Source organism: Geotrypetes seraphini, chromosome 8 (assembly GCF_902459505.1).
Source record: "Geotrypetes seraphini chromosome 8, aGeoSer1.1, whole genome shotgun sequence".
Lineage (NCBI taxonomy): Eukaryota > Metazoa > Chordata > Amphibia > Gymnophiona > Dermophiidae > Geotrypetes > Geotrypetes seraphini.
Window position 1 is genome coordinate 31,137,186 of NC_047091.1, and position 26,877 is coordinate 31,164,062.

Genomic DNA, 26,877 nt, shown 5'->3' on the forward strand with positions numbered 1-26,877 from the left:
CAATCTCTACTTGGGAGAATGTTTGTATATTTAAAGTACTTTTCCTGATTCGTTTATGTTTAAAATTTTTGCAATGCACTGTTAATATTTGAAAATGAATAAAGATTAAAAAAAAAAAGACTGAACATCTACAGGACTCACAGAAATGAGCAGGGATGGGCGGAGAAGTACATAAAAGGTTTAGTGCACGAGGGGTGGGGAGGATGTTCTGCCTTCATTCGTATCATTCCATGGATTGAAGTTACATATTACAGGCGTCTTGAAATAAAAATGTGTTTAAGTGTTAGCTCTAGGGGCAACTTTCTATTTGTGTCATCCGTGTAAATGTATTGTGCGTTATTCTTTACAAAAATTTGTTTTTTGACCCTTTCCAACTGTCCACGTTCTTATCATTGTCACGACTGGAAAAAGAAAAGAGCTAATGCCATGTAATACAATTGGCTTGTCCTCAGTTAATTAAACCTTATTTTTCTTCTGGCTAAAATGACCTTCAGTCTCGCTTTTGGTAACATTTTGGATCCTAATTTGGAGGACTTGAGTGGAATTTAAACACATAATTGATTGCTTTAGGAAGTATATTTTCTTTATATGTATAATTCTTGATGGCTTAACTTTTACTTTCGTTACACGTTTGGACTATATATATAATATTGAAATTATAAATAAAGAATTTTTAAAAAGTTTGTTTTACATCTGTCGGTATGGGTCTCTTTACGTTATATAGTAACATAGTAGATAACGGCAGATAAAGACCCGAATGGTCCATCCAATCTGCCCAACCTGATTCAATTTAAATTTTTAAATTTTCTTCTATTTCTGGGCAAGAATCCAAAGCTCTACCCGGTACTGTGCTTGGGTTCCTACTGCCGAAATCTCTGTTAAGACTTACTCCAGCCCATCTACACCGTCCCAGTCATTGAAACCCTCCCCAGCCCATCCCCCACCAAACGGTCATATACTATCACAATCCTATCCCTGAAATGCAGCTTTCGCCAGGGCAGGCTAATGTTAAACCTGGCCCTGTGATTCGGAGGGCAAATCATGGGGATAGGATTGTGACCAAGCCCAGGGAAAAACCCAGGTTTCCCTTTGTAGCAGACAGGTCTGATTCCCAGGGAGGAGAAGAGGAGAGTTGGGACAGCCCACAACAGCCCCTGAGAAACCTTTCTTTCCCTGGAGATCATCAGCTGCAGGGAATGATTAGGCTCCCAAAGCCAGCCAGGAAAGGTAGGCAGAAAACTCCTCCCCCTCAAAGGGCAGGGCAGTTTCCCTGGAGTACTTTTGAGGCTGCTTTGAGAGGGAGAAGGGCAGTCTGTCCTGAACCAGCTCAGGGAAGGATCTTCCCTCCTGAAGGCACCCCAGAGGCTGGGGACTGGGAAATGCAGGAGCCTGACACAGACCCTTTGGACAACCAGCTACCCGGGATAGAACCTATGGAGTTTAGTGAAAGCTCCAGTGTGCCTGAAGAGGTCCTTATGGAAATCAGCTAAGTGGCAGGGCTGGAGAATGTGTGGTTTATTTCCCTACTGGGGCTGGGTTTTGCACTGCTTTGGAGCAAAGGGGGTTTGTTAAGGGAAAACCCTTTGATGGACTTGTGCTGACAGTTCCTGCACTGCTTGAATTAAGCAGGAAAGAAAGAAAAAAAAAAAAACGTTTTTTTTTTGAAATGTGATTCAGTCAGCTGGAGTTAAGCTGACTGTATTTTGACAGGGATTGAGTGAAAGCCTGAGGGGAGTAAAGTTGGGGAGAATTCACTATCCATCCAGGTTGGGATAGTGGGGCCATTAGTGGCAAGTCTGTTTCACAGATTACTTAATTGGTGAATTCACTTGCTCCCCTCCCCCCTGCCAGCTCTTGTATAGTTGGCTGGGGAAGAAGCCAGAATACCTGAAGGCTTGAAGCACCTGGACTATTTCGCTGTGCTGTGACAATGAACTTTGTTTGCTAGTGAGGAGAACTGTTGGGTTTTGGTTCTCCTGATTTCATGAAAATAGTTTTTGGTTTTTGTTTATGTTCCTTACCTGAACAAAGGTCTGAGTTGGTCCCTTTTGCTTTTTGGAGACCGCCTCATCGTGAGTGCCTGATTTAAATATTTGTTTTAGGACTTGGTGTTTGGGAACAAACTATTGGACAGAACATATCACACTTTTCTCTGAATAAAGTGTATTACTGAGGATTAATGAAGAATTGACTTTTTTCTGTCTTTGTGCTTTATTGATAAGCCAGTGAATGGTAACCAGCAGGACCTCTCTCAGTTGGGGAGGCACGTCAGAGCGGCGTAACTGTGAGCGCGGGCCGGACCTCCTTGATCCACAGGTACCGGCTCCGCTACAAATGGTGGCAGTGGTGGGATAGTGCGCCTCCTGCTGGACATTCAGTGAACTTTGGGAAAATTTTTTTTTTTGGGAAAAAAAAAAAAAAAAAAAGTTTGGAGTTCTGAATGATTTATTTCTTTAGCTTGTTTTTTTAGTTTATTGTGTTGGTTCCTGTCTGCGAGGAGCTGAGTTCCAGGCGGCTACGACCGGGTGTGCGGAGGAAGCACGGGACCAGGGTGATCCAGCCTGAACTTGCGGGGGTCCAGAGTCGGAGGAAAGCCCAGGAGTTCCGGACGTCTGTATAAGAGGACAGAGACGCAGTTAAGCGACTGGGGGCCAAGGAGGCCTACAAACCAAAGGCGGAGACTCACCTTGCTCTCTGGTAAGCTACTAAACCAGGGGGGGTGAGGGGATTGGCTACCCAGTTATTTTGGTACCGCACTTGGGTTGGTCTCTCTGTTTACGTCTTTTCCCAGGTGTCGGGCCAAGATGGACCAGCCACAGCCGTGGATGTCGTTCCTGAGCGACGACAGGCAAAGCCAGTCCAGGGACCTACAGGCCGCCCTGAAAGCAAGCCAGGACGAATGGACTCATAAGCAAGAAGGGCAAGTACGACAGCATGAGGAGTTGATGAGGGTGATGAACACCCAGGCCGAGGCCCTGAGACAGTTATTACGACCACCGTGGGCCGAACCTCACACTATGTCAGCAGGGGACCAGAACAGCTCCTCAGCGGTAGGACAGAGCCTTTTTCCTTTGCTGGACATAACTGAAGGCAGGGACGGTCCTGAGCCCAACCAAGGGTTAGGGAGGCCCAGGGGGGGCGCTGCTCAAAGGACCGAACCCCAGGGGGAAAAGGCTAGAGACTATGGAAAAGGTGACTGGTTGGACAGTCTGTGGCCCTCTCCCGAGGTTGAAGGGAATTCCGCTCCTTGCTCAAGGCAGCCTAAGGAGGAGGTGAGAGACACCAGCGGTAGGAAGACCCTTAAGAGAAGCCCGCTGCGGTGTTGGAGCTGTGGGGAAAAGGGGCATGTCCAACGAAGTTGTGGGACCAGGAAAGATTCGGTAGCCGAATGGGGGCCAGATAAATATAACCCTAGGGAATACCAGCTTCCTGTTTCAATTGCTGGAAAACAGGTTATGGCTCTAATAGATACGGGGGCAGATCAATCTATGTTAGCGGCTGATCAGTATGACTGCCTGTTCCCGGGGGAAAAGATAAGTGGGAAAGAAAGAACGGTGGTCATTAGGTGTGTGCATGGAGATAGCCTCAGATATGTTCTCCGGCCCACAACTATGTTGTATGGAGATAGGGTCTATAGGGTAGATCTGGCAATCGTGCCCAAAGCTCCCTATGCCCTGATATTAGGTAGAGATTGGGAAGGTTTGGGGGAGTGCCTAAGGGCCAGGCAAGGCTTGGTGGGGACACGCTCCCAGGGTCCTGTGAAGACTAGGGAAGAGGAAGGATTAGACCATATTTTTCCCTTTAGAGGAGAGGTGGTAGGAAGCCCTTCAGCGAGACAGTCTCAACTAACCTCAGCTCAGAAAAAACTACAAAAACATCAGAGGAGTCAGGCTTTAAGGAAGGTTACCAGTTTAAAGGAAATACCCTGGCTTCCCCAGGATATCAGGGATGCTTTTCCCACATTTCAGGCCGAACAAAAGGCCGATGCCTCGCTTCAGGAAGCTTGGCAGCAAGTCTCTGTACCTATCCCGGGGAAGATTCGGTTTCAGATAAGGAAGGGGCTGTTATATAGGCTGAAGGGAGGGCCCCCCTCGAAGGAGACCCTGGAACAATTAATGGTACCGCAAGGGTTTCGCAAGTTGATATTGCAATCCGCGCACGACCATCCTCTAGCGGGTCATAAAGGGGCAGAGGCCACCGAAATTCAAGTTTTGAGGAGGTTCTTTTGGCCGAGCCTATCCCAGGAGGTGGCACGCTTTTGTCAGTCTTGCCCCATCTGCCAAAAACTATCCCTCAAGAAACCCCCACGGGTCCCGTTAGTGTCGGTCCCTAGGGTAGAGGAGCCGTTAGCAAGGTTAGCCATGGATATGGTGGGACCGCTAGAGAGGACTCCTCGGGGGCATAACTTTATTCTAGTCGTCATGGATGTGGCCACGAGGCATCCATGGGCCTTCCCGCTGAGGAAATCTTCCTCGGCGGCTATTATGAAAGAACTGGTAGGGCTGTTTTGCACTGTAGGATTCCCCAAGGAGGTACTAACTGACCAGGGGAGTAATTTCCTGTCAAGAGAAATGGAAAAGTTCTGGACAGGGTTCGGAATTAGACACATAAAAACTTCAGCCTACCACCCACAAGCCAATGGGTTGGTTGAACAATTCAACTAGACACTTAAACAGATGTTAAAAAAAGTGACAGGCCCTGATAGGAAAGACTGGGACCTGTTCATCCCGTTAGTATTGTTTGCGGCCAGAGAAAAAGTGCAAGACTCCCTTGGGGTCAGTCCCTTCGAGATGCTGTATGGGAGAACCCCCCGCGGAATTCTGGACATTATTAGAGATCAGTGGGGGTCCCAGGAGCAGGAGGAGACTAATGTTATATCCTACCTGACTCAGTTAAGGAAGAGACTAGCACAAGTGGCGCGGATAGGGAAGGACAATTTGGAGTGGAGTAGAGATAGGCAAAAGTTTTATTATGACCGGACTGCTAAGTCCCGTCAACTTAAAATAGGAGATAGGGTATTGGTCCTCATACCCTCGGACCCCCCACAAATTCCTCGCCGAATGGAAAGGGCCCGTCACGATTGTGGAAAAGCTCAATGAGGTAGACTATAGAGTCAGGGATGAGAAGAATAGGGTACAAACTTACCATGTTAACCTTCTGAAGCCCTGGCGGGAAAGAGAGGTGTTGGCAGTAATAGCTGAACAAAAGCAAGACGAGGACTTAGGGCCTCAAATAGCTGATTTAATGCAGTCCGAAGGGGTCAATATTGGGACCAGTCTATCGGAGGACCAAGCTAGACAGCTTGAGACCCTTGTCCGGGACTTCCAGGATGTATTTTCCCCAATACCGGGATGCACCAAGGTGGTGACCCATGAGATATTCACTACCCCGGGGAAGATAGTGAGGGTGAAACCTTATAGGTTAGCAGAAAAAAAGAAAGAATTGGTGCAGAATTTGGTGGAGGAAATGCTAACCCTGGGGGTGATCGAGCCATCCCAGAGCCCTTGGTCAAGTCCTATTGTGATCGTTCCCAAGGCCGATGGCACCCCCAGGTTTTGTATTGACTTCCGGCAGCTTAATGAGATATCGCAATTTGATGCGTTCCCGATGCCCAGAGTGGATGAGCTCTTAGATCAATTAGGACAGGCCCAATACCTCTCCACTATTGACCTCACAAAAGGATATTGGCAAATTCCGCTGTCGTCCAGTGCAAAGCCTAAGACCGCATTCAGCACCCCTGGGGGCCTATATCAGTTTCGGCGCATGCCGTTCGGCCTTCATGGGGCCGCGGCTACTTGTCAAAGAGGGGTCATGGAGGTACTGAGAGGGCACCAGGCCTACGCTGATGCCTACCTCGATGACATAGTAATACATTCCCAGGATTGGAGCCAACACCTAAGGCACGTTAGGGCCATCTTAGAGTCATTGCGGTTGGCGGGGTTTACTGTCAACCCAAAGAAATGTTATCTAGGGCAAAGACAGGTGAAGTATCTAGGGTACATGGTGGGCAGAGGGCAAATTAGGCCCCTCATCGATAAGGTTGAATGTGTGAGAAACTTTCCGTGCCCCACATCAAAGAAACAGCTCCGAGGGTTCCTGGGCCTTGTCGGGTACTACAGGCGATTTGTACCCAACTTCGCCACCCGTGCTTCAGCCCTCACTGATATGTTGAGGAAAGATAGGCCGGACACACTGAGATGGGAGGTGGCGGGCCGAGAGGCACTAGAGGACCTCAAGAAGGCTTTGTGTACTAACCCGGTCCTGAGGTCTATTGATCTAGCCAAACCTCTGATACTGCAAACAGACGCCTCGGGTACTGGATTAGGGGCGATCTTGAGTCAGGAGGTACAAGGGGTAGAGCACCCGGTATTGTATTTAAGCCGGAAGCTACACCCCAATGAGCGTAATTACGCGACGGTAGAATTGGAGTGTCTTGCTGCAAAATGGGCGATGCAGACCCTGGAACATTATTTACAAGAACGGGAGTTTACGTTGATAACCGACCATGCTGCGCTGAAGTGGCTAAATACCATGAGGAATAACAACTCCCGGCTCACTCGGTGGTATTTAGCCCTTCAGACGTTTCAGTTCCGGGTACTGCATCGGCCAGGACGGTTGAGTACGAATGTAGACAGTCTATCGAGAATGCAAACTGTGTTTGAAAGGGATTTAGGATCCCAGGATGGGCAGCCCTTAAAGGTGAGGGTATGTCACAATCCTATCCCTGAAATGCAGCTTTCGCCAGGGCAGGCTAATGTTAAACCTGGCCCTGTGATTCGGAGGGCAAATCATGGGGATAGGATTGTGACCAAGCCCAGGGAAAAACCCAGGTTTCCCTTTGTAGCAGACAGGTCTGATTCCCAGGGAGGAGAAGAGGAGAGTTGGGACAGCCCACAACAGCCCCTGAGAAACCTTTCTTTCCCTGGAGATCATCAGCTGCAGGGAATGATTAGGCTCCCAAAGCCAGCCAGGAAAGGTAGGCAGAAAACTCCTCCCCCTCAAAGGGCAGGGCAGTTTCCCTGGAGTACTTTTGAGGCTGCTTTGAGAGGGAGAAGGGCAGTCTGTCCTGAACCAGCTCAGGGAAGGATCTTCCCTCCTGAAGGCACCCCAGAGGCTGGGGACTGGGAAATGCAGGAGCCTGACACAGACCCTTTGGACAACCAGCTACCCGGGATAGAACCTATGGAGTTTAGTGAAAGCTCCAGTGTGCCTGAAGAGGTCCTTATGGAAATCAGCTAAGTGGCAGGGCTGGAGAATGTGTGGTTTATTTCCCTACTGGGGCTGGGGTTTGCACTGCTTTGGAGCAAAGGGGGTTTGTTAAGGGAAAACCCTTTGATGGACTTGTGCTGACAGTTCCTGCACTGCTTGAATTAAGCAGGAAAGAAAGAAAAAAAAAAAACGTTTTTTTTTTTGAAATGTGATTCAGTCAGCTGGAGTTAAGCTGACTGTATTTTGACAGGGATTGAGTGAAAGCCTGAGGGGAGTAAAGTTGGGGAGAATTCACTATCCATCCAGGTTGGGATAGTGGGGCCATTAGTGGCAAGTCTGTTTCACAGATTACTTAATTGGTGAATTCACTTGCTCCCCTCCCCCCTGCCAGCTCTTGTATAGTTGGCTGGGGAAGAAGCCAGAATACCTGAAGGCTTGAAGCACCTGGACTATTTCGCTGTGCTGTGACAATGAACTTTGTTTGCTAGTGAGGAGAACTGTTGGGTTTTGGTTCTCCTGATTTCATGAAAATAGTTTTTGGTTTTTGTTTATGTTCCTTAGCTGAACAAAGGTCTGAGTTGGTCCCTTTTGCTTTTTGGAGACCGCCTCATCGTGAGTGCCTGATTTAAATATTTGTTTTAGGACTTGGTGTTTGGGAACAAACTATTGGACAGAACATATCACACTTTTCTCTGAATAAAGTGTATTACTGAGGATTAATGAAGAATTGACTTTTTTCTGTCTTTGTGCTTTATTGATAAGCCAGTGAATGGTAACCAGCAGGACCTCTCTCAGTTGGGGAGGCACGTCAGAGCGGCGTAACTGTGAGCGCGGGCCGGACCTCCTTGATCCACAGGTACCGGCTCCGCTACAATACAGACACAGACCGTGCAAGTCTGCCCAGTACTGGCCTTAGTTCAATATTTAATCTTATTAAGTGGAAGGGTAATGAATTCTAGAGAGTTGGTGCTGTAACGGAGAATATTTTTTTCCTGATGGAGCCATAGAATGTATGTCGTAGTAACGGGATATTTAGGACAAGTTGATTGCTGGAGCGAAGGATTTGGGGTGAGCACTACGGGATGAGAAGTCTGTCAATGAAAGATGGGGGGGGGGGTGATTTTTGTTTTAAATGTAAGCAGTAGAATTTTATAATTGATTCTATGTGTGATTGGCCGCCAGTGTGATTTTATCAAAAGGGGCCTAACACGGTCAACTTTTCTAGCTTTATATGTTCATTTTATTGCTGAAAATCTGTCACAAGACAAAGATCGATTGTAGGCAGAGGACCTGACCTATGGAAAAGATTTCCACGTATCCTTAGGACAGTTGATGATTGTTTGTAACATAGTAAATGAAAGCAGATAAAGACCTGAACGGTCCCATAAAGTCTGCCCATTAGTTATACCCATTACAAATACATGATCAAATTAACTCGTCTCTTCTTTGATATTTCTGGGTCGTAGACTATAAAGTCCACCTGGTATTGTCCTAGGTTCCATCTAATCAAGCCATTGTGACATCACTGCTGAGGTTAGCTCTTAGGCATTATGACATCACAATCTCAGCTCTGGAATGTTGCTACTCTTTGGGTTTCTGCCAGGGCAGATAAAGACCTGAACGGTCCGTCCAGTCTGCCCATTAGTTATACCATTAAAAATACATGATTAAAATTAACTTGACTTTTCTTTGATATTACTGGGACATTTAGATGCCTCCTGAAAATGTATTTGCTTGAACAGTAGGTATTAAATAATAAATTAATGTTTTAAAGATTTTCATGTCTTTTGTATTTTAGTATGACCAACGTTCTTGGGGTGATAACCCAATCTCTTTTCCAATGTTATCTACTAAAATAGCACTTACAGCGATTCTATAAAAGGTAGGAGTACCTTACAGACCTGTGCACAGCGCCAGTGTGTCGCATAACGTTTCACTTATGCATGTATCGGCACATTCTACGACAGTATACGTAAATTTTACGCATGCCCACGATTCACCGTACCCCACTCCCGGCCATGCTTCCTTTTCCGATGCACAACACTTTCTAGAATTGTGCATATAACTTTTAATTAGTGCCAATCAGCGAGAATTACAAGGTGTTAATTGCCGATCACTGGCGCCCATTAGGCTTGTTAAACAATTAAGTTGCGCGAACAGCGCAAGGCACCATACACAGAAGTTGGGGGATAGAGCCTTAACTTGGTTGAGCAGAATAAAAATGCTCATATTAGGATCAGATCAACCTGGAACCCCAGAGAATGACAAAATTGTCTTTGTTCAATTTTAACCCTTAATTATATCCATTGAATTACTTTACTTTATTATTTTTTTTTTTTGAGGCGATGAATTATTTAAATTCAACACAAAGAAACTTGAAACATTAGCAAAAAAAAAAGTCTTGTGGGACTCACTAAGGTAATTTCCTGCTTCAGCCAGATGGCAGCAGATGGCCAGCCGCCATCTCGTGCGCTGAAGCAATGAACAAGCAGCAGGATTTTCAAGATGATGAGTTTTCATCGCATCTTCTTAAATAGTGATTTAAGTGAATCAGGACCAGCAAACTGGCCCTTAAAGTTCTTTCCCTGCCAACAAGGTGTCCGGCCACCTGCTGAAGAAATAGAGAAACCCACATTTCTATATGGCTGACTGAAAAATCATCAAATTGGCTTGTCCTTCCTGCATGTTCATGCACCCCGAACCCATATGAAAGGGCGCAAAGCACTTGGATTTAGTACAGAAGCTGAAAGCAGAGATGACCAAAAAAATATATCAGAAGCATCAATACACAAAATAATATTTATTTTTAAAAACTTGGACAAGATACTTAAAATAAAGACAGGACCCGATACTGGTCGTGTAGCAGAATTAGAAAAGGTACAGAGGAGGGCATCAAAAACAATAAAAGGGATGGGACAACTTCCCTATGAGAAAAGGATAAAGTGGCTAGGGCTCACCAGCTTGGAGAAGAGACAGCTCAGGGGTGATATGACAGAGGTCTATAAAATAATGGAGTGGAAAGGGTAGATGTGAATCGCTTGTTCACTCTTTCCCAAAACACATGCAATGAAGCTACTAAGTAGTAGATTTAAAACAAACGGGAAAAAATATTTCTTCACACAATGTGTGATTAAACGCTGGAATTTGTTGCCGGAGAATGTGGTGAAATAATTTAGCTTAGCAGGATTTTAAAAAAGGTTTGGATAATTTCCTAAAAGAAGAGTCCATAGGTCATTATTGAGATGGCTGGGGGAAATCCACTGCTTATTGCTAGGATAAGAAGCATAGAATCTGTTTTGCCACTTGGGATCTAGCTAGGTGCTTAGGACCTGGGTTGGCCACTGTTGGAAACAGGATACTGGGCTTGATGGACCTTCATTCTGTCCCAGAACAGCAACTCTTATGTGCTTATGTGAGCCAAGTATAGGAATAATCAAGCCACTGTGACATCACTGCTGAGGTTGGCATTGGTGGAATGAGGCATTATGACATCACATTCTCAGCTCTGGAATATTGCTACTCTTTGGGATTCTACCAGGAACTTGGGACCTGGATTGGCCACTGTTGGAAACAGGATACAGGGCTTGATGGACCTTCAGTCTGTCCCAGTATGGCAATTCTTATGTCCTTAAAATGACTGCTACATGAGGTCTCGGCAGCCATATTGAGATTGTAATTGTTGGGTGGACTGGATGGACCGCTCAAGTCTTTATCTGCCATCTTTTACTATGTTACTACCAAAACCTTCCACGACTGTCTCACAAGGCTGCCATGGGAAGTCTCAGCAGCCATTTTAAAGTGCCAGTGGAACCAGGCAGAAAAGAGTGGGGCGGGGAGGAGGAATCTGCTCAAAGATAGGCCACTAGACCACCAGAGTTTGTTAAGGTAGGCCTGGGAAGGGCCCACTAATGCTCAGAGAACCTGGGGGTCTCAGCCTGGATGAAGCCAATGTAGACTTTAAAAAAAAAAAAAAAAATATATATATATATATATATTTTTTTTTTATATATATATATCTCCCCCATCCTTGTGTTTTTACCTCTTTTGTGTTTTTCTGATTGATAAAATTGTAACTTTTTTCCCTCTTTCCCTTTTACTTATGTCTGTCACTAACCACATGCCCTAAGAAAATTTATAAGTAATTTGACTTTTTATTTGTGTCTTAATAACATCTGTTGTCTAAAATTGTTATTTTAAAACTGTTCTAATATTGTCTGTTACCTCATAAGTTGTTTTTAAATTTGTTCATCGCTTAGAATGTTTTATATAGGCGATTCATCAAATAATAAACTTGAACTTGAACTTCTGCCAAGGAGGAGAGCTGGGGATGCATCTTCCACCGGAGGAGCTGGCACATTTTTGTTCTCAGCTTCGGTTCTGACCAAAACTGAGCTGTGAATTTTGGCCGTGGATTCGGTTTCAGCAAGAACCACAACCTCTAGCCAATAGCGCCGACTACCTTGGTTTAATTCAGCCCACGGCAGCCGGCATTTACAAAACTGCGGGCAAAATAAGTAAACCCTTATTTTATTCAGCTTTTCCTATGGACTGCCTCACCAAAGCAGTCAACAGCAAATTTTAATACATCGCAAATTACAAAAAAATAGAAAAACTCAACATGATCATCATTAACCAAGTTATTAACCAAGGTCTCACAGTGCGGAAAGGAAGACAACAGCACGTTTCCACAGGCCATTCCTGGGGAGGGGGAGGGGGCAGACGAAGGGATCTGCAGATGTAATGCCCTGCTCTATATCTCATTATCTTCAAGCATTATCTTTAATAACTGCAATTTCAGTCCTTGTAAAATTCATTTTCTAGCAAAAAAGCGTGACTGATAAATTCGTCTCCCCGTTAGGCAGTGCACACATTGCAGAGAACGCAATAGTCCACAATATTTTAAAAGGTAAAGAAGTTATTGCATATGTGGAAACACCAAACGAATTACCGCAGACCTCCAGACACAAAAGGAGGCCCAGCCCATGAAAAAAAAAGGCTGCCATCAACTCAGTAGCTACCCAAGCTGGACCCCTCTGCGGTCACCCTAGCACAAACCCCTTTGCAGGGCCACATTTTGGATTTGTTGGTACTTGGAGGGCCTCAGAAAAAAAAGAGTTAATGTCTTATTAAAGAAATGACAATTTTGCGTGAGGTAAAACTCTTTATAGTTTATAAATCTTTCCTTTTGGCTAAGTCTTAATAATAATATTGCCATTTTTAGCTAAAGAGACATTTGATCAAGAAACTGTTTTATTTAACTTTTGTGGTTATGATAAACATACCGAGGGCCTCAAAATAGTATCTGGCGGGCCGCGAGTTTGAGACCACTGCCCTAGCACATGTATAAGGCCGTTCACTCCAACCCGGGATAATTAAATAGAATATAACTCACAAGTATTTTTATTACTATATTTCAACATATTATTTCACTGTATATTGCACTGAGTGGTAGGAGGGCCCCTCCCCCACGCTTTCATCTCCACCCACCACCCCTGCCACTCATCCGCACCCCCTACGCCATGCTCGTGCCAAACTGTACCTCACATGGGCCCCTCGACCCGGAAGTGATGTCAGAGGGAGCCAGGCCGGTGCAAGCAGTAGGCCAGAGTATTTTCACTGGTGAAAATTTAAAGAGATAGGGGGGGGATGGGGAAGGAAGGACGTGAGCGTGGTAGCGAATAGGTGCCGGCACCCCCCACACTGTCTGGGTTTTGAAAAAGCTTTCAGCTAGCGGCGACGTCGGGACGGCATCTGCGCAGGCGTGGATGAAACGCAACCTGTCACCCCAGCGAAATGTGCAGATGCCCTCCTGACAAGCAAACAGGTTGAAGGGGCGGGGCTGGGAATGGAACGGAACGGGGCATAACTGGGTGGCGGTGGGACGGGATCATGGGCAGCACCCAGGGCGTTTCGCCACCCCCCTCCCCTTACTACTCCAGCCTTTTTCATGTAATGGGCCACGTTGTGAACGCAAGAAAGCTACGAGGGCCATCAAAATATTTCACGCTTACACATTACAACTAATTTTGGAAACCACTTTGATCTGCTTGTTCACACTGGGTATTAAACATTAATACCAATACTGATTCTATAACACTTCAAGGATATACAGTGATACCTTAATCTGAACTTAATCTGTTCCAGAACCCCATTTGAGTTCTAAATCGTTCAGGTTCCAAGACAGTTTTTCCCATTTAAAATAGAAACTGGGTCTTTTTACCTAAAATTTCCCTGTAAATGTTCAGAACACCGCAGCTAAACTAATCTTCGCAAAAAGCAAATTCGACCATGTCTCTCCCCGCTTCTGTCTAAGCTTCACTGGCTCCAAGTCATCCTCAGGGTTCACTACAAATGCGCCTGTCTAGCCTTCAAATCTCTTCACGGCATCCTTCCTCCCCTCTTTCCACTATCTTGGCTCTCCTCGAATCCTAACTCCACCAGATCCACTCAAAAATTCAAACTATCCTTCCCCTCTTTAAAAGGCATATCCCATACAGGAAAACTTGGAACATCCCTCCTCTTCAGGATCACCGAGCTGTGGAACAGCTTTATTGCCCATCTTCGGAGTTTGACCTCCCTCCAACGCTTCAGAAAACATTTGAAAACTTGGCTTTTCTCCAAAATGTAACTACCCCTTCCTTCTCCATTATTCTAAGTCCCCTCTTTCCTTCCTGTTTACCAAGCCCTTCTTCTTTCCATTGGAGTTCCTTTCTTTATTAATTCCTGTAAACCGTGTCGAGCTCCACTTTTGTGGAGATGATGCGGTATATAAACTTAAGGTTTAGTTTAGTTTAGTTTAAATTACAAGACATTGAATATGTTTTTTGGGGACCCTATTCAGTTACAACAATTTTTAATTACTCGAGAATAGAAATGAATTACATTTTTCTTAAAAGTTTCAGACCTGAGTTTATGAGGAAAATTGAGAATCCCTTTAAAGTAAGGAAGGTTTCAGACTCACTTGGTGTGAGTCGAGAAGTACTTTCTTTATCTTTTCCTAAAATTTAGTTTGGTGAAAATGTATCATGTCTCCCCATTTTTGTGGGCTTAAAAAGGAATTGTCTATGATTGATTATGTATTGTGAACGAGATTATCCCTTTTTTTCTTTGTATTAGTGGATATTGTAAATATTCAAATTTATAAAATAAAAAAAAGAAACTGGATCAATCCGTTCCTGGGTCCCATGAACTCAAATTTTAACAGTATAAAATACACTGGATTTTAAGACAAAATATTAACAAATAATAATAATGCAGTACAGTATTTTCCTCACTACACCACACAAAGGTGAAAATCGCGCGAGATGCTTTCACTACAGCTTCCAACAATGAACTGAACGACGTACGGGTGGGCCCGAGCGCTGGAGAAACGTATGCACAAAAACGCACATGAACAACGTACAGGGCGATCGGATTCCAAAGCGGCATTCGGATTCCGAGGCAAAATCTGCTTGAATTTTTGGTTTGGATTCTAAGTTGTTCGAATCCTGGGACGTTTGGATTCCACGGCATCACTGTATTTTAAAAACTCACTTTAAGGGTCTTTTTATTAAGTTGCGCCAACTGATTTGGCGCGCGAAATGCAAAGACATTCCTTATATACCTATGGGCATCTTAGCATTTAGGGCTCCTTTTACGAAGCCGCGTTAGCGGTTTAACGCGCGTAATAGCGCATGCTAATTTTCCGGCCGCGCTAGGCGGTAGTTTTTCAGCTAGCGCGTGCTATACATGTGCGGGTGATAAAGCCGCTAGCGAAGCTTCATTAATGAAAAGGACCTCTTAGTTTGGATCGTCAACCGTCGCAAAATCCAGAAATGAGACACCTGGGGTAATACACTTAAGAGATTGTTTGCAGTTACTATATCAAGTGGGCGAGACTGAAATTAACCCGTTTTCCGGATCTGAAAAGCAACAGAGGACTTGGAGGACACAAATTACAGGCCGCTAATACACAGTGTTGCATTTCCGTGATTTTAAATTGTATAACGCTTCAAAGCATTTAAGAAATGTACGATAACATTTAGAAAAGATATCCCTAAATCAGCAGTGGACTAAAACAAAAATAAAATTTGAAAACATCCAATCTTTTCAATACAGTTCTCCTCACTACGGTTAAACAAAAGTGTTCTCTTCAAACTTAGCCTCCCCACCCCACCCCCACCCTTTTTTATCAAGCTGCGCTAGAGGTTTTTAGTAGAGAATGACACGGGGACAAGTTTTCCCCCGTCCCCACAGGAACTCATTTTCCTGTCCTGTCCCGGAGAGTTATTTTCCTGTCCCTGCCCCATTCCTGCAAGCTCCGTCCTCATCTGCACAAGCCTCAAACCCTTTAAAATCATAAGTAGCAACATTCTAGAGCTCAGATTGTGATGTCATAATGCCTCATTCCACCAATGCCTAAGCTCTGTCCTCATCTGCACAAGCCTCAAACCCTTTAAAATCATAAGTAGCAACATTCTAGAGCTCAGATTGTGATGTCATAATGCCTCATTCCACCAATGCCTAAGCTCTGTCATCTGCACAAGCCTCAAACCCTTTGAAATCATAAGTAGCAACATTCTAGAGCTCAGATTGTGATGTCATAATGCCTCATTCCACCAATGCCTAAGCTCCGTCCTCATCTGTACGAGCCTCAAACGCTTTAAAATCATAAGTGTTCGAGGCTTGTGCGGTTAGGCTGAGCTTACAGGAATGGGGGCAGGGACAGCGGCAAAACTTGCGGGGAAATTGAATTCCTGCGGGGATGGGGAAAAATGTGTCACCGCGTCATTCTCTAGTTTTAGTGCAGGCCAGCAAAGTATGTGCGCCGACGCACATAGGAATTCTATGAGCGTCAGAGCATTTGCCGCACCGGCTTGCAGTAAAAACCTCTAGTGCAGCCTGATTAAAAGGGCCCTCATAGTTTCCAGACAGACACAGACAAATTCACAGCCATTTACAAAGCGACAGGAACGGTAATCTTATTTCATCTACGGCATTCAAAATCCAACACACCCCCCACACACACAGCACAAATTCCATTCCTCGGTGATGGTTAAAAAACCGAAAGCCTTCCCACGCTTGATACACCCTGAGGACTAAAAGGTTCTTTCACGCTGAAATGAGGGCTTGAAATGAAAATCCTGTATCTCTGGATGGCAAGAATAAAACCCTGTCCCTAAGCCCGGCAAGGACTGCGCATCACCTACCCACGGGACGCAGGGCAGACGACACCTTTTACAAATAAAGAATTCTTCAAGTGTCAATCAAACTTGAAAACAGACAACAAACAACTACCTGCATTTCATAACCTGATTTTATGCAAAAGCCTCAGACGCTTGGAAAATGGAGAAAGTGAGAAACGCCCCCCCCTCCCCTACTCAACCTGTCAAAAGCAGCTTGAGCTGAAGTAATGGGTAAATGGACAACAGGACAGCTAGACAATCTTATGCACGATTCTCACAGAGTACAACAAAGATTTTTTTTTTTTTTTTCTGATGCAGGATTCAGATTTTAAAAGATCAAACTAGCCGATGCAAAATACCCACGTGGAAATCTTCAAGGGGATTGCACAAGTCAATACCAATGTGGTCTACTGAATTCAGAAACATGTTACATGGATGTATGTTTTAACGAAGGTGGGGGACAAACAATGGCCCGAGCCTTAGATTTGCTCAGAGTACTTTCTCAAATTAAATTGGTGTGTGCAGTCAGGATCCATTACTCTCAGACACCCAGCTAGGAGTTCTTTCATTATATTATTCACCAAGGACATCAAAAGGAGACCAAGAGGCAACGGCTGGCGACTCTACACCAAGCAATTGGAGACTTAATGAGCATCCTTTCATGGTATCAAAAAATAGCGATCCTGGTCTCTCTCACACATCAAAGCTCTATGCTAACGCAATAAAAAAAAAAAAAAATATATATATATATATATTAGTTAAGTCAGACAAGTCGCCACTAGAGAGTTGTGCGGGGACAGAAATCCCACCCATCCCCGCCTGTCCCCGCCAAGATCCTCTCCGTCCCCACCCGTCCCCGCCAGGATCCTCTGTGTCCCCGTCAGGATCCTCTGCGTCCCCACCTGTCCCCGCCAGGATCCTCTCCGTTCCCACCCGTCCCCGTCAGGATCCTCTCCGTCCCCACCCATCCCCACCAGGATCCTCTCCGTCCCCACCCATCCCCGCAAATATCTTCTCTGTCCCCACCCATCCCCATCAGGATCCTCTCCATCCCCACCCATCCCCGCAAGGAATTACCTCCATCCCTGCCCGTCCCCATAAAAAGCAGCAATTACTTCTGACAGGATCATCAATTCCACAGTTTCTTTTGTATTTGCGCTGCTGTTTTCCTTGTTGAATCTCTTTGGTGGAACCCTTTTTTTGTTTTCTGTTCAGGTAATTAACTTATAAACCCCCTCTTTTACTAAGGCTGACATGTCCATTATATTATATGGACGAACCCTGCTTCCAAAGCCTTCCATCCCTGTGGGAGTCCCGTTGGCCAGAGGGAGGTCCCTGTGGGAGTCGCGTGGGCCAAAGGAGGGTCCCCGTGGGAGTCCTGTGGGCCAGGGGGGATTCCTGTGGGACCCGCGGGAGTCCCGTGATCCCCGTTCCCGTGCAGACCTCTAGCCACCAAACTACTGGAATCCACAGAGTAACACATCGGTTGACGTGCACTGAACGTTCGCTTGTCCAGAACGCCGAAATGACCGTTAGCTGGGCCAGGAGCAGATAGGGCCGTTAATTTGGCCTGTGCAACCAAACCATCCGGGGCAAGTTTATGGTGCATTTTATTTAATATACCGCCTTTCCTTATGCAATAACAGAGCCGTTTATGAAGTTTATAAAGCATACAATAAAAATAACTACACCTCCCCCTTTTACTAAACCGAGATAGCGGTTATTAATGCAGGGAGCCGCGCTGCTCTGAGCATGCGCAGATGTGATGCAATGATGTCACACCAGCACGTGCTCAGAGGCCCCCCCCCAGAAGTGGCCCCAGGCTTGAAAACCCAGATGAACTGCAGATTTCCAAGAATCCATCCAGACGCCCAGACAGTCCATTGAAAAGAAGACACGTCTGGGTAAAATCCGGACATCCGGTAATCTTAGACCTGGGTAACTCCTGACTCCACCCTGTCCCCCACCCCAGATAGCACCACAGTCTCTAATCTAATCTAATCCTTAGGTTTGTGTACCGCATCATCTCCACGTTTGTAGAGCTCGGCACGGTTTACAGTAGATGAAATAGGAAGGAACTACAATAAAGGGTTAGAGGTCAAAGTATGAAGAATATTTAGAGGACTTAGGATGCCAGATATAAGAGTTTTTGATACCTAAGTTGGAGAGAGGCTTACATTTTTGAGAAAAGCCAGGTTTTCAGATGTTTGCGGAAAACTTGGAGAGAGCTCAAGTTCCAAAGAGGGGAGGTAAGGTTGTTCCAGAGCTCAGTGATTTTGAAGTGGAGGGAGGTCCCTAGCTTTCCTGTGTGGGAAATGCCTTTTAGCGAGGGGAAGGATAGTTTTAATTTGTGGGAGGATCTGGTGGTATTAGGGTTTGAGGAATTCCAAGAAAGAGGGATAAAGGGAGGGATGATACTGTATAGGATTTTGAAAGCTAAACAGGCGCATTTATAGTGGACCCTGGCGATTTTTAGCAGACCTATCCAGTCAAATACAACTGAACTGCAGGGGGGCCTAACTCCCAGTGAAACCCCATTGAATAGTGATCCCTAAAAATCCATACATAAGTACATCAACAACGTACAAACAGAAGAAATCCCTTCTAAAGCAATGCTACAAATTGCAAGGCCTTGCCTCTCCATGCATGCAGGCTCACATCGCACACAAAAATATCAAGACAACATTGCAGATTTAAAATTTGTTTTTTAGAAAAAAAAAAAGGACCCCATAAAATCAATCTGAAAATGCAGCTGAAGAGATCTGGTGTTTGACCAGGTTCTTGGTTGCTATCCAATAAAGAAAAGTGAACCGTGTAAGGCAGGGGTGCCCAATAGGTCGATCGTGATCGACCGGTAGCTCGCCAAGACAAAGTGAGTCGATCAACCAGGACTCACTTTGCCTTGGCAATCTATCGGGCCGATCAGTCTTCCTCTCTCCGACGTCAATTTTGCCGACTGAGAGGAAGTTCGGGCCAGCCAATCGCTGCCTAGCTGGGCGGAACTTCCTCTCCGACAGCAGAATTGACGTCGGGGAGAGGAATGCTGGTCGGCCCGAAGCAGGGAGAGCATGGGGCGGCGGTGGCATCGGCTTTAGGGCCTGTTATCCATTGGTGGCGGTTTGGGTCCTGTTCCCCGATGGCAACGGCAGTGGCTTGGGGAAGGGCAGGGAGAAATTAAGAAAGGGGGCAGGCAGGGAAACAGAAGGAAAGAAGAGAAACAGAAAAAAAGAAAGGGGGCATGAAGAGAGAAAGAAAGAAAGAAAGGTCAGGGATAGAGGAAGAAAAAGTTGGGGGAGGGAATGAGGTATGGAGGAGAGGAAGCATACAGGCTGAAAGAAAGATTGGATGCACAGTCAAAAGAAGAAAGTGCAACCAGAGACTCATGAAATCACCAGACAAGGTAGGAAAAATGATTTTATTTTAAATTTAGTGATCAAAATGTGTCTGAATTTATATCTGCTGTCTATATTTTACAATATGGTCCCCTTTTACTAAACCGCAATAGTGGTTTTTAGCGCAGGGAGCCTATGAGAGTCGAGAGCAGCGCTGGGCATTCAGCGCAGCTCCCTGCGCTAAAAACTGCTATTGTGGTTTAGTAAAAAGGGAGGGGGGTGGGTGTTTGTCTATTTTTGTATGGTTGTTACTGAGGTGACAGTGCATAGAGTCATCTGCTTTGACCTCTTTGAAAAAACCCCGGAATAGGAATGATAATTAACAATTCTATGCGTACAGTGTGCGTTGTGTTTTTTTTTTTTTTTATTGTTGGTAGATCATTTTGACTTGGTCATTTTAAAAGTAGCTCGCGAGTCAAAAAAGTGTGGGCACCACTGGTGTAAGGTAATCACAACTTCCATGATTTTTAAGAAAATCACTGTTTCAGTCAACAGTATGGAAACATCTCCCACAAACCAAAATTTATATCAAATATGAACAGGACAATTGTAATCCACAGTGAAAGCTTATTCGGGCATCCCAGATCTTCCTGCCTATATTTACCCAACAGAAAAATCATTAAGTTCCTGATCCACTGAACTTTTTCATCAGAGACAGTGGAGGAGGAGGAGAACAGATTAATAAATAAGCCCTAAAACGTGACAACAATTACACCAGAATTCATGCAAAAATTACCATATCAACGCTTGAAGCCCGCAAATGTCAGCTAGGAATCATTGTGGCTTACACCATATCAGAATTGTTACGGACATATAGATATCACAAAGAAATTGCAAGGAAGATATCGTGCAGGGGGACTGCATTGGAAAGGGTCAATGAATGGAGGGGAAAAAGGGTGAGTTTTCAGTGCTTTCCGGAATTGGAAGTATGTGGGTGGTTTGTTCCAGATTCTGGGCCCCTGAAACTCAAGGGCGGTCTCAAAGAGCGCCTTCCTTCGAACATGGTGTGCAGAGGGGGGTGGTAGTTTCCATCGTACTATGCAGTCATCCTACAGGAATATATTAAACATATCTTTACAGTCTTGACTGTCAGAGCTTGACAAATCCCAGCTGCCTGGTTTCTGGGACACCTAGAACTGTACCTTAGCGCTTGGCATTTGCACCCTCGCAAGTTGGGTGGGGGGGTTTTCTTTCTTTCTTTCTTACATTGCACTATCCCTAAAAAAAACATTTAGGTTTCAGTCATCCAACGCAGAACCCATGCTACTTTTCCAGTCTCAAATCTCACAAGATTTAAGACTAAAAGACCAGCACTGGAGTTCAAATTGTGCAGACATAAACCGTTTTGGTGCAACCTAGCAGAAGACACTAGGATGGCAAAGAGTGAGGAGGGGAAATGAAGGAGAAGAGAGAAACAAAATAAGAACAAAACTGGGGGGAGGAGAAGAAAGAGGGCAAAGGAACAGAGAAGGAAACATTAGGAAGAGAAATGGTAAGCAGAAAAGAAAAACTGAGAAGAACGGGCTGGAAAAGGAGGGGGGGGAGAAATCACACAAAAGACAGATACAAAAAAATTGAGAAGTAACCCTGTACTTTTCCTGTCACCTGCCTGGGGAAAGAGTAGCTAGGAAGGTCAAGCCTGTGGGTTGAGTAGGAGACAACTGAGGAGGGCAGGGGATGAGAGGAATGAACTTGCCACAGCGGGATTGAAAAGGGAGAATGGTGGAAGAGAAGAAGGAGATCGTAAGGACGGGAGTAGAGGGGTAAAAAGAATAAGGAAGGGTGGGGGGGGTGATGGATGAAGGAGGCAGCAGAGGGAGAGCACAATGGTGGAGTGATGAGTGAGAGCATGTGTGTGGGGGGAGGGGGGAATATTGCATAAGGGCTATACCAAATATTCATATTCGATTCGGCCCCAAATAGTGTCCTGAATACATTATTCGTATTTAGCCGAAGAGCGATTTAAATTCAAGTAATGCTAAATTCAAATAATGTGCTAAATCCTACTGAAATTAAAAAAAAACAAAAAACCAAAATTTCTGATTTCACATTGCCCATTGTTCATTAAGTTTAATAAACGATAAAACGATTCCTAGTTGGCCAAATAATACTTTTCATAATTCATACGCTATTTGGTACAGCTCTGGTTGCCACAGCTGGTAACTGAACCGAAATGGCAATTGCAGCTGTCTGGAAGAGTCTGGAAGGCAGCTGATAGCACACTTCAGGAAGGGGAGGGGGGAGGCTGCTCATTTCTGTCAGAGCTGTACAGCGGCGCACGAGGAGCCCAATTTACTAAGCGTTTTTTTGAAAATGGGAAAAGTGTCTCGGTAAATTAAGCTCCCCGTGAGCTGCGACAGGCTTCGGAGAGTTTGCCCCTCTCTCCTTTGATCTTGATCTTTGGTTGGTACAATGTGTGTGTGTGAGGTGGGGGTGGAAGGTGGAGGGCTGAAATATTGCGCCCGCTGGCGCTTGAATTTGAAAGAAAATTTGTCAGGCTCCCGTCTACGTATAGTGAAAACAGCGCTTACCTGCACAGCTGCTCGCCTTCTCTTCAAAGCCAGCGCTACAAGAACATTTTCCAATTGGAACCAGCCATTCCCCCTCTGCGCTACAGTGCATCCTAGGGGGATTATCCAGGTCCACTTCCGAATTATTCACACAGGTCCCCTTAACCTCCACCAGGGTCGCAAACGCCGCCTCGGCCACGGTGTCGGGGAAAAAGGCCAGGTTCTGCACAGTGGACGCGCACTTTTTGTAAAACACCCGTACGGAAACCAGGGCCACGCAAGCCCCCACGTCCTGGAAGCCCAGGTGGAAACCTCTCTTGTGAAGGTGTCCGATCTCCCTCACTTCCGTGTTCAGTTTCATCTTGCGCTCCCCCAGGTCCCCTTGCGTGAAGCTCTCGTCGGCCGCTATGGTGTCAATTTTCACGTGCTTGCTCTCTCTAACGCTCCTGCCCAGGTCAGACTCCGACTCCGCGTAGTAGAGATTGAAGGTCTCTTTGCACGTGCCCATAACTCCGGGAATGCTACTGCAGTCCCTCAGTGTGAACTTCAGTTCGATGAAGATCCTCTGGCCGCTCTGGCGTAAGATCCAGCCCGTTTGAAGCCAGTTGTTCTGGTTGGCTTCCATCACGTTGCAGACCTGGTAGGTGCGAATGGGTTTGTAGTTCTCATCGACTCCACTGATCTCTTCCCACTGAAGAGGGCAGAAAAGCAAGGAACGTTAGATTCTATGTGGTACAGCCTCACCTTAAAACTAGTGTCTCTCAAACTGTGGGCCACGGCACAGTGGTGTGCCCCAAGAAATTCTACTCTATTTTTAAATATTTCCTATAATATATGACATGCATGTTGTGTACAGAAGAGCATCATTCTTTGACGTGATTGGTCCTTGAAAACTAACAGCAAATAATTTTATTTTTCATGGATACTTTAGAGGAAAGGCGGGAGAGGGGAGATATGATAGCCGTTTAAATACCTATGCAATGTAAATGCACATGAGTCGACTCTCTTTCATTTGAAAGGAAACTCTGCAATGAGAGGGCATAGGATGACGTGAAGAGGCGATAGGCTCCGGAGTAATCTGAGAAAATACTTTTTTACGGAAAGGGTTGTAGATGCGTGGAACAGTCTCCCGGAAGAGGTGGTGGAGACAGAGACTGTGTCTGAATTCAAGAGAGCCTGGGATAGGCACGTGGGATCTCTCGGAGAGAGAAAGAGATAATGGTTGCTGCGGATGGGCAGACTAGATGGGCCATTTGGCCTTTATCTACCATCATGTTACTATGTTTCAATAATCAGAACGTTCTATGACATCACAGTGCAGATGTAAAGAGTCTTAGCCTATAGGACGAGGAGATGCAAATTTTAAGAGCCTTAGCCAATAGGGAGAAGAGGAGATAGTGGATGCTGCAGATGGGCCATTTGGCCTTTATCTGCCATCATGTTTCTAAGGCTTTGTTACCGTTTGGATCTTATCTTTGCGAACTTGGATTTTCAGCTGACAGAAATTAAATCGGAAAAAAAAAAAAAAAGAGTAGGACTGCAGATGGTGGATGATGACATGCGTGTTTGCTTGTTGACTATTGAGCTGCGTTTTGAGTTAATTTGCGCTCAGAAACAAGCACATCCATCGCATTGATTAGAAATTCTTATCTACTTTAGTTTCACCGTTGTTACAATTACCCATACATAGATTAAAGAACTTTAAATAAACTCTCACATTTAATTTTTTGTTGAGTTTTGCAATTCTATAAATTCAATTATAATGTGCCACAAAAAACATTAGCTCCGTTTAGTGTGCTAAAAAAAAAAAGTTTGAGAGACACTGCTTTAAACAGTTATGAAGGCTAGAAAATAGAAAATTCAAACACAATCACAGCAGCAAATCCAGCTTAGTCAAAGAGTAACAATACCCTGATACCAGAGGTTCTCAAGCCAGTCCCTGGGGACATCCCCAGCCAATAGGGTTTTCAGGACATCCACAATATGTATGAGATAGATCCCAACGCAATGGAGTGAGGGCATGCAAATTTATCTCACGCATATTTATTGTGGACATCCTGAAAACCTTACTGACTAGGTGTGTCCCGAGAACTGTCACTTTTGACAGCAGTACGACTTTGCTGTAGACATGTGGAGAGCTCAACGGAAGCAAAAGAAAAAGCCAATGCCACAATACAACACAAGGGATTTTATTGAAAGTCCCTATAGGAAGTCCCAACTAGGATCTCTATTTCAGGTAGTCTTGAAGAAGACCTTGAGGAACGTACTGAAAGAGGTACCGACAGCCTAACTTTTAAAGAAACTTAACGAATAACTCCCTCAAGACTACCTGAAATAGAGATACCACTGTAATATCCTGTTATCGGTTTGGTATGTACCCCGAGGGAGACAGTGTTCTGCCGAAACCAGGAGCCTAGTTGGGACTTCCCATAGGAACGTTCAATAAAATCCCTTGTGTTGTATTGCGACATCAGCTTTGCCTTTCTTTCGTTTTGCTTCTCGCTACGCTGGACGAAGGAAGCCTCCTCTTTTTCCGAGAGCTAAATGGCGACATCCAGGTTGGGACAAGCTCAGTTCAGGTGGTATTTTAGAAAAGCACTAGCAGAGGGGCAGTCATTTCACAAATATACACGTTGAAAAGATGAACACCTAGCAGTGGTGCAGTAAGGGAAGGGGGCGGGGGGGCGTCGGTACCCATCCTCCTCTCCGCCTCCCGCTCTTTCACGACCACCCCTGCTAGGCATGTGCGCCCCTTCCCTTCTCTCATACACCTCTTTAATTTTCCTGGTGCGAGCAGTATCACAAAACTTGCTGCCCACGTTGGTGTCAGTTCTCTGATGTCACTTCCAGGTCACACACCTAAGATGTGATGTCAGAGGGAGAGCCGACATGACATAGGCAGCAAGTTCGGTATGCTGCTCGTGCTGGGAAAATTAAAGAGGTATGGGGAGACGGGAAGGGAGGAGCCACGTGCGTGGCGGGGGAGCGAGAAGGAGGGGAGCAGAGAAGAGGACGGAGGAGAGGCGCCACCCTCCCAGGTGCCACTCACCCTCGCTATGCCGCCGACGCCTGGACTCAGCGGCAATTTTACCACCACCAGTTAAAGCAGCAAGGCCACAGTTTTTAACCTCATTTTACTTAAGAGGAGGAAATAAGCTCTGTGGGATTAAGGAAGTCGACTCCCAGAATCCCTCGTGCAATGCTCTGAGCAAAGCAAGCACTTTTGTACAATTTGGAGGGTGTGCCTTTGCCCTGGCGTGAAACACGATGGAGGAAAACCACACAGGTGCTGGTGGTGAGTGTTTCACTGAACGCCATCGGCGTTCCTCCTGGACATTCAAGGCTGGGCCAGGCCCAGGCTTCAGCGCCGAATATCCGGTTTATGCAGTGCCAGAACAAAGTGTGAATCCATCACCGAAAGGTCGATTAAAACACAATTAACTGCCTATCAAGTGATATAGGTCAAACTGCACGCTGCCTAGAAACATACGATAGAGCAGAATATAGACTTTTGACATAAACCAACCTTCTGCTGAAAGTGGCCATGTCTTACTCTTGCATCGCTTCCTGAGATGTCTCCTATCTCTAGATTCTTCCCGTCATTTCAACAGTCCAATTCCATCGCCCCTGTCCCCTAACTCCTCCTCTTCTCTTGCTGAGATACCTCACTGGCCTCCCCCCTACATTATATGTTTACTCTTCTCCCCCTCAAACTGCAATTTCTTCCACGAAGGGAGACAGAATACCTGCATTCATTTGTGTAAAGAACCCACTTAACCTCATTTATCCTATTTGGCGCTTTGAAAATAGCAAAACCGCTGATGGGTATCGCCAAGAATGGAGTCGTTCAGCCTGGAGTGTGAACGCTCTCTCCACTGTGAAGCCTGGAAGGGTCTCTGTGGAAGCGATAAACGTACAGTCTTGACAAAGATCCTCCCTCGTTCTCTTAATAATATGCAGCATATAGGCACCCGAGACGGGTCTCTTTCAATTGAAAGGAAGCTCTGGAATGAGCATAGGATGAAGTTAAGAGGTTACAGGCTCCTGTGTAATCTAAGGAAATACTAGTGAACAGTCTGCCGGAAGAGGTGGTAGAGACAGAGACTGTGTCTGAATTCAAGAAAGAGTGGGTTCTCTTAGGGAAAGGACGAGATACTGGATGCTAAGGACGGGCAGACTGAATGGACAATTTGGCCTTCATCTGTCGTCACATTTCTATGTTTAAGAAACCAAAGCAAACAGAGCAATTTGATGGATCACCACCTTAGAGGATATTCAACCTGTTTAGTCCCGCAGATACAGTCTAATATAGTAACTCAGAGAAGATAAGTCCCGAAAAATAGTTTGCTCTATCAGTTTAGGTTGTGGCGAGGTAGGGGACAGGGAACATGAAATCTCTAAGTCCCCCCCCCACAAGTCAAAACTCCCCCCAATAAATTGTTTTGCAGAGAGTTCACCTGTCCTGTTCTTTTAAACTGCTGAAAAACTGGAAAAGCAATTTATTTTCGTGCGCTTACAAAGATTTCACTTACTCCGTTGGATGGATGCGAAGTCCATCCCAGCTCTGCCTGTGACGCTTTGGAATCCAACAGTACAACTGCA

At 45.4% G+C, this 26,877-nt stretch overlaps 1 protein-coding gene and 1 long non-coding RNA gene across 3 annotated transcripts in view; one reads left to right on the plus strand and one right to left on the minus strand.

Annotated features, from left to right (window-relative positions):
* The window catches only part of LOC117365119, a 299,104-nt gene that overhangs the window by 248,749 nt on the left and 23,478 nt on the right, over positions 1-26,877 (plus strand). The gene's annotated exons all lie outside the window — the stretch shown is intronic.
* The window catches only part of EPHA10 (EPH receptor A10), a 231,232-nt gene that overhangs the window by 180,091 nt on the left and 24,264 nt on the right, over positions 1-26,877 (minus strand). For both annotated transcript variants that reach the window (XM_033955095.1, XM_033955094.1), the window contains exons 2-3: positions 26,808-26,872; positions 22,297-22,966 (exon numbers count right to left, since the gene is read on the minus strand). In XM_033955095.1, the coding sequence (XP_033810986.1) occupies positions 22,297-22,966; positions 26,808-26,872 (735 nt within the window). The remainder of the gene's footprint in view (positions 1-22,296; positions 22,967-26,807; positions 26,873-26,877) is intronic.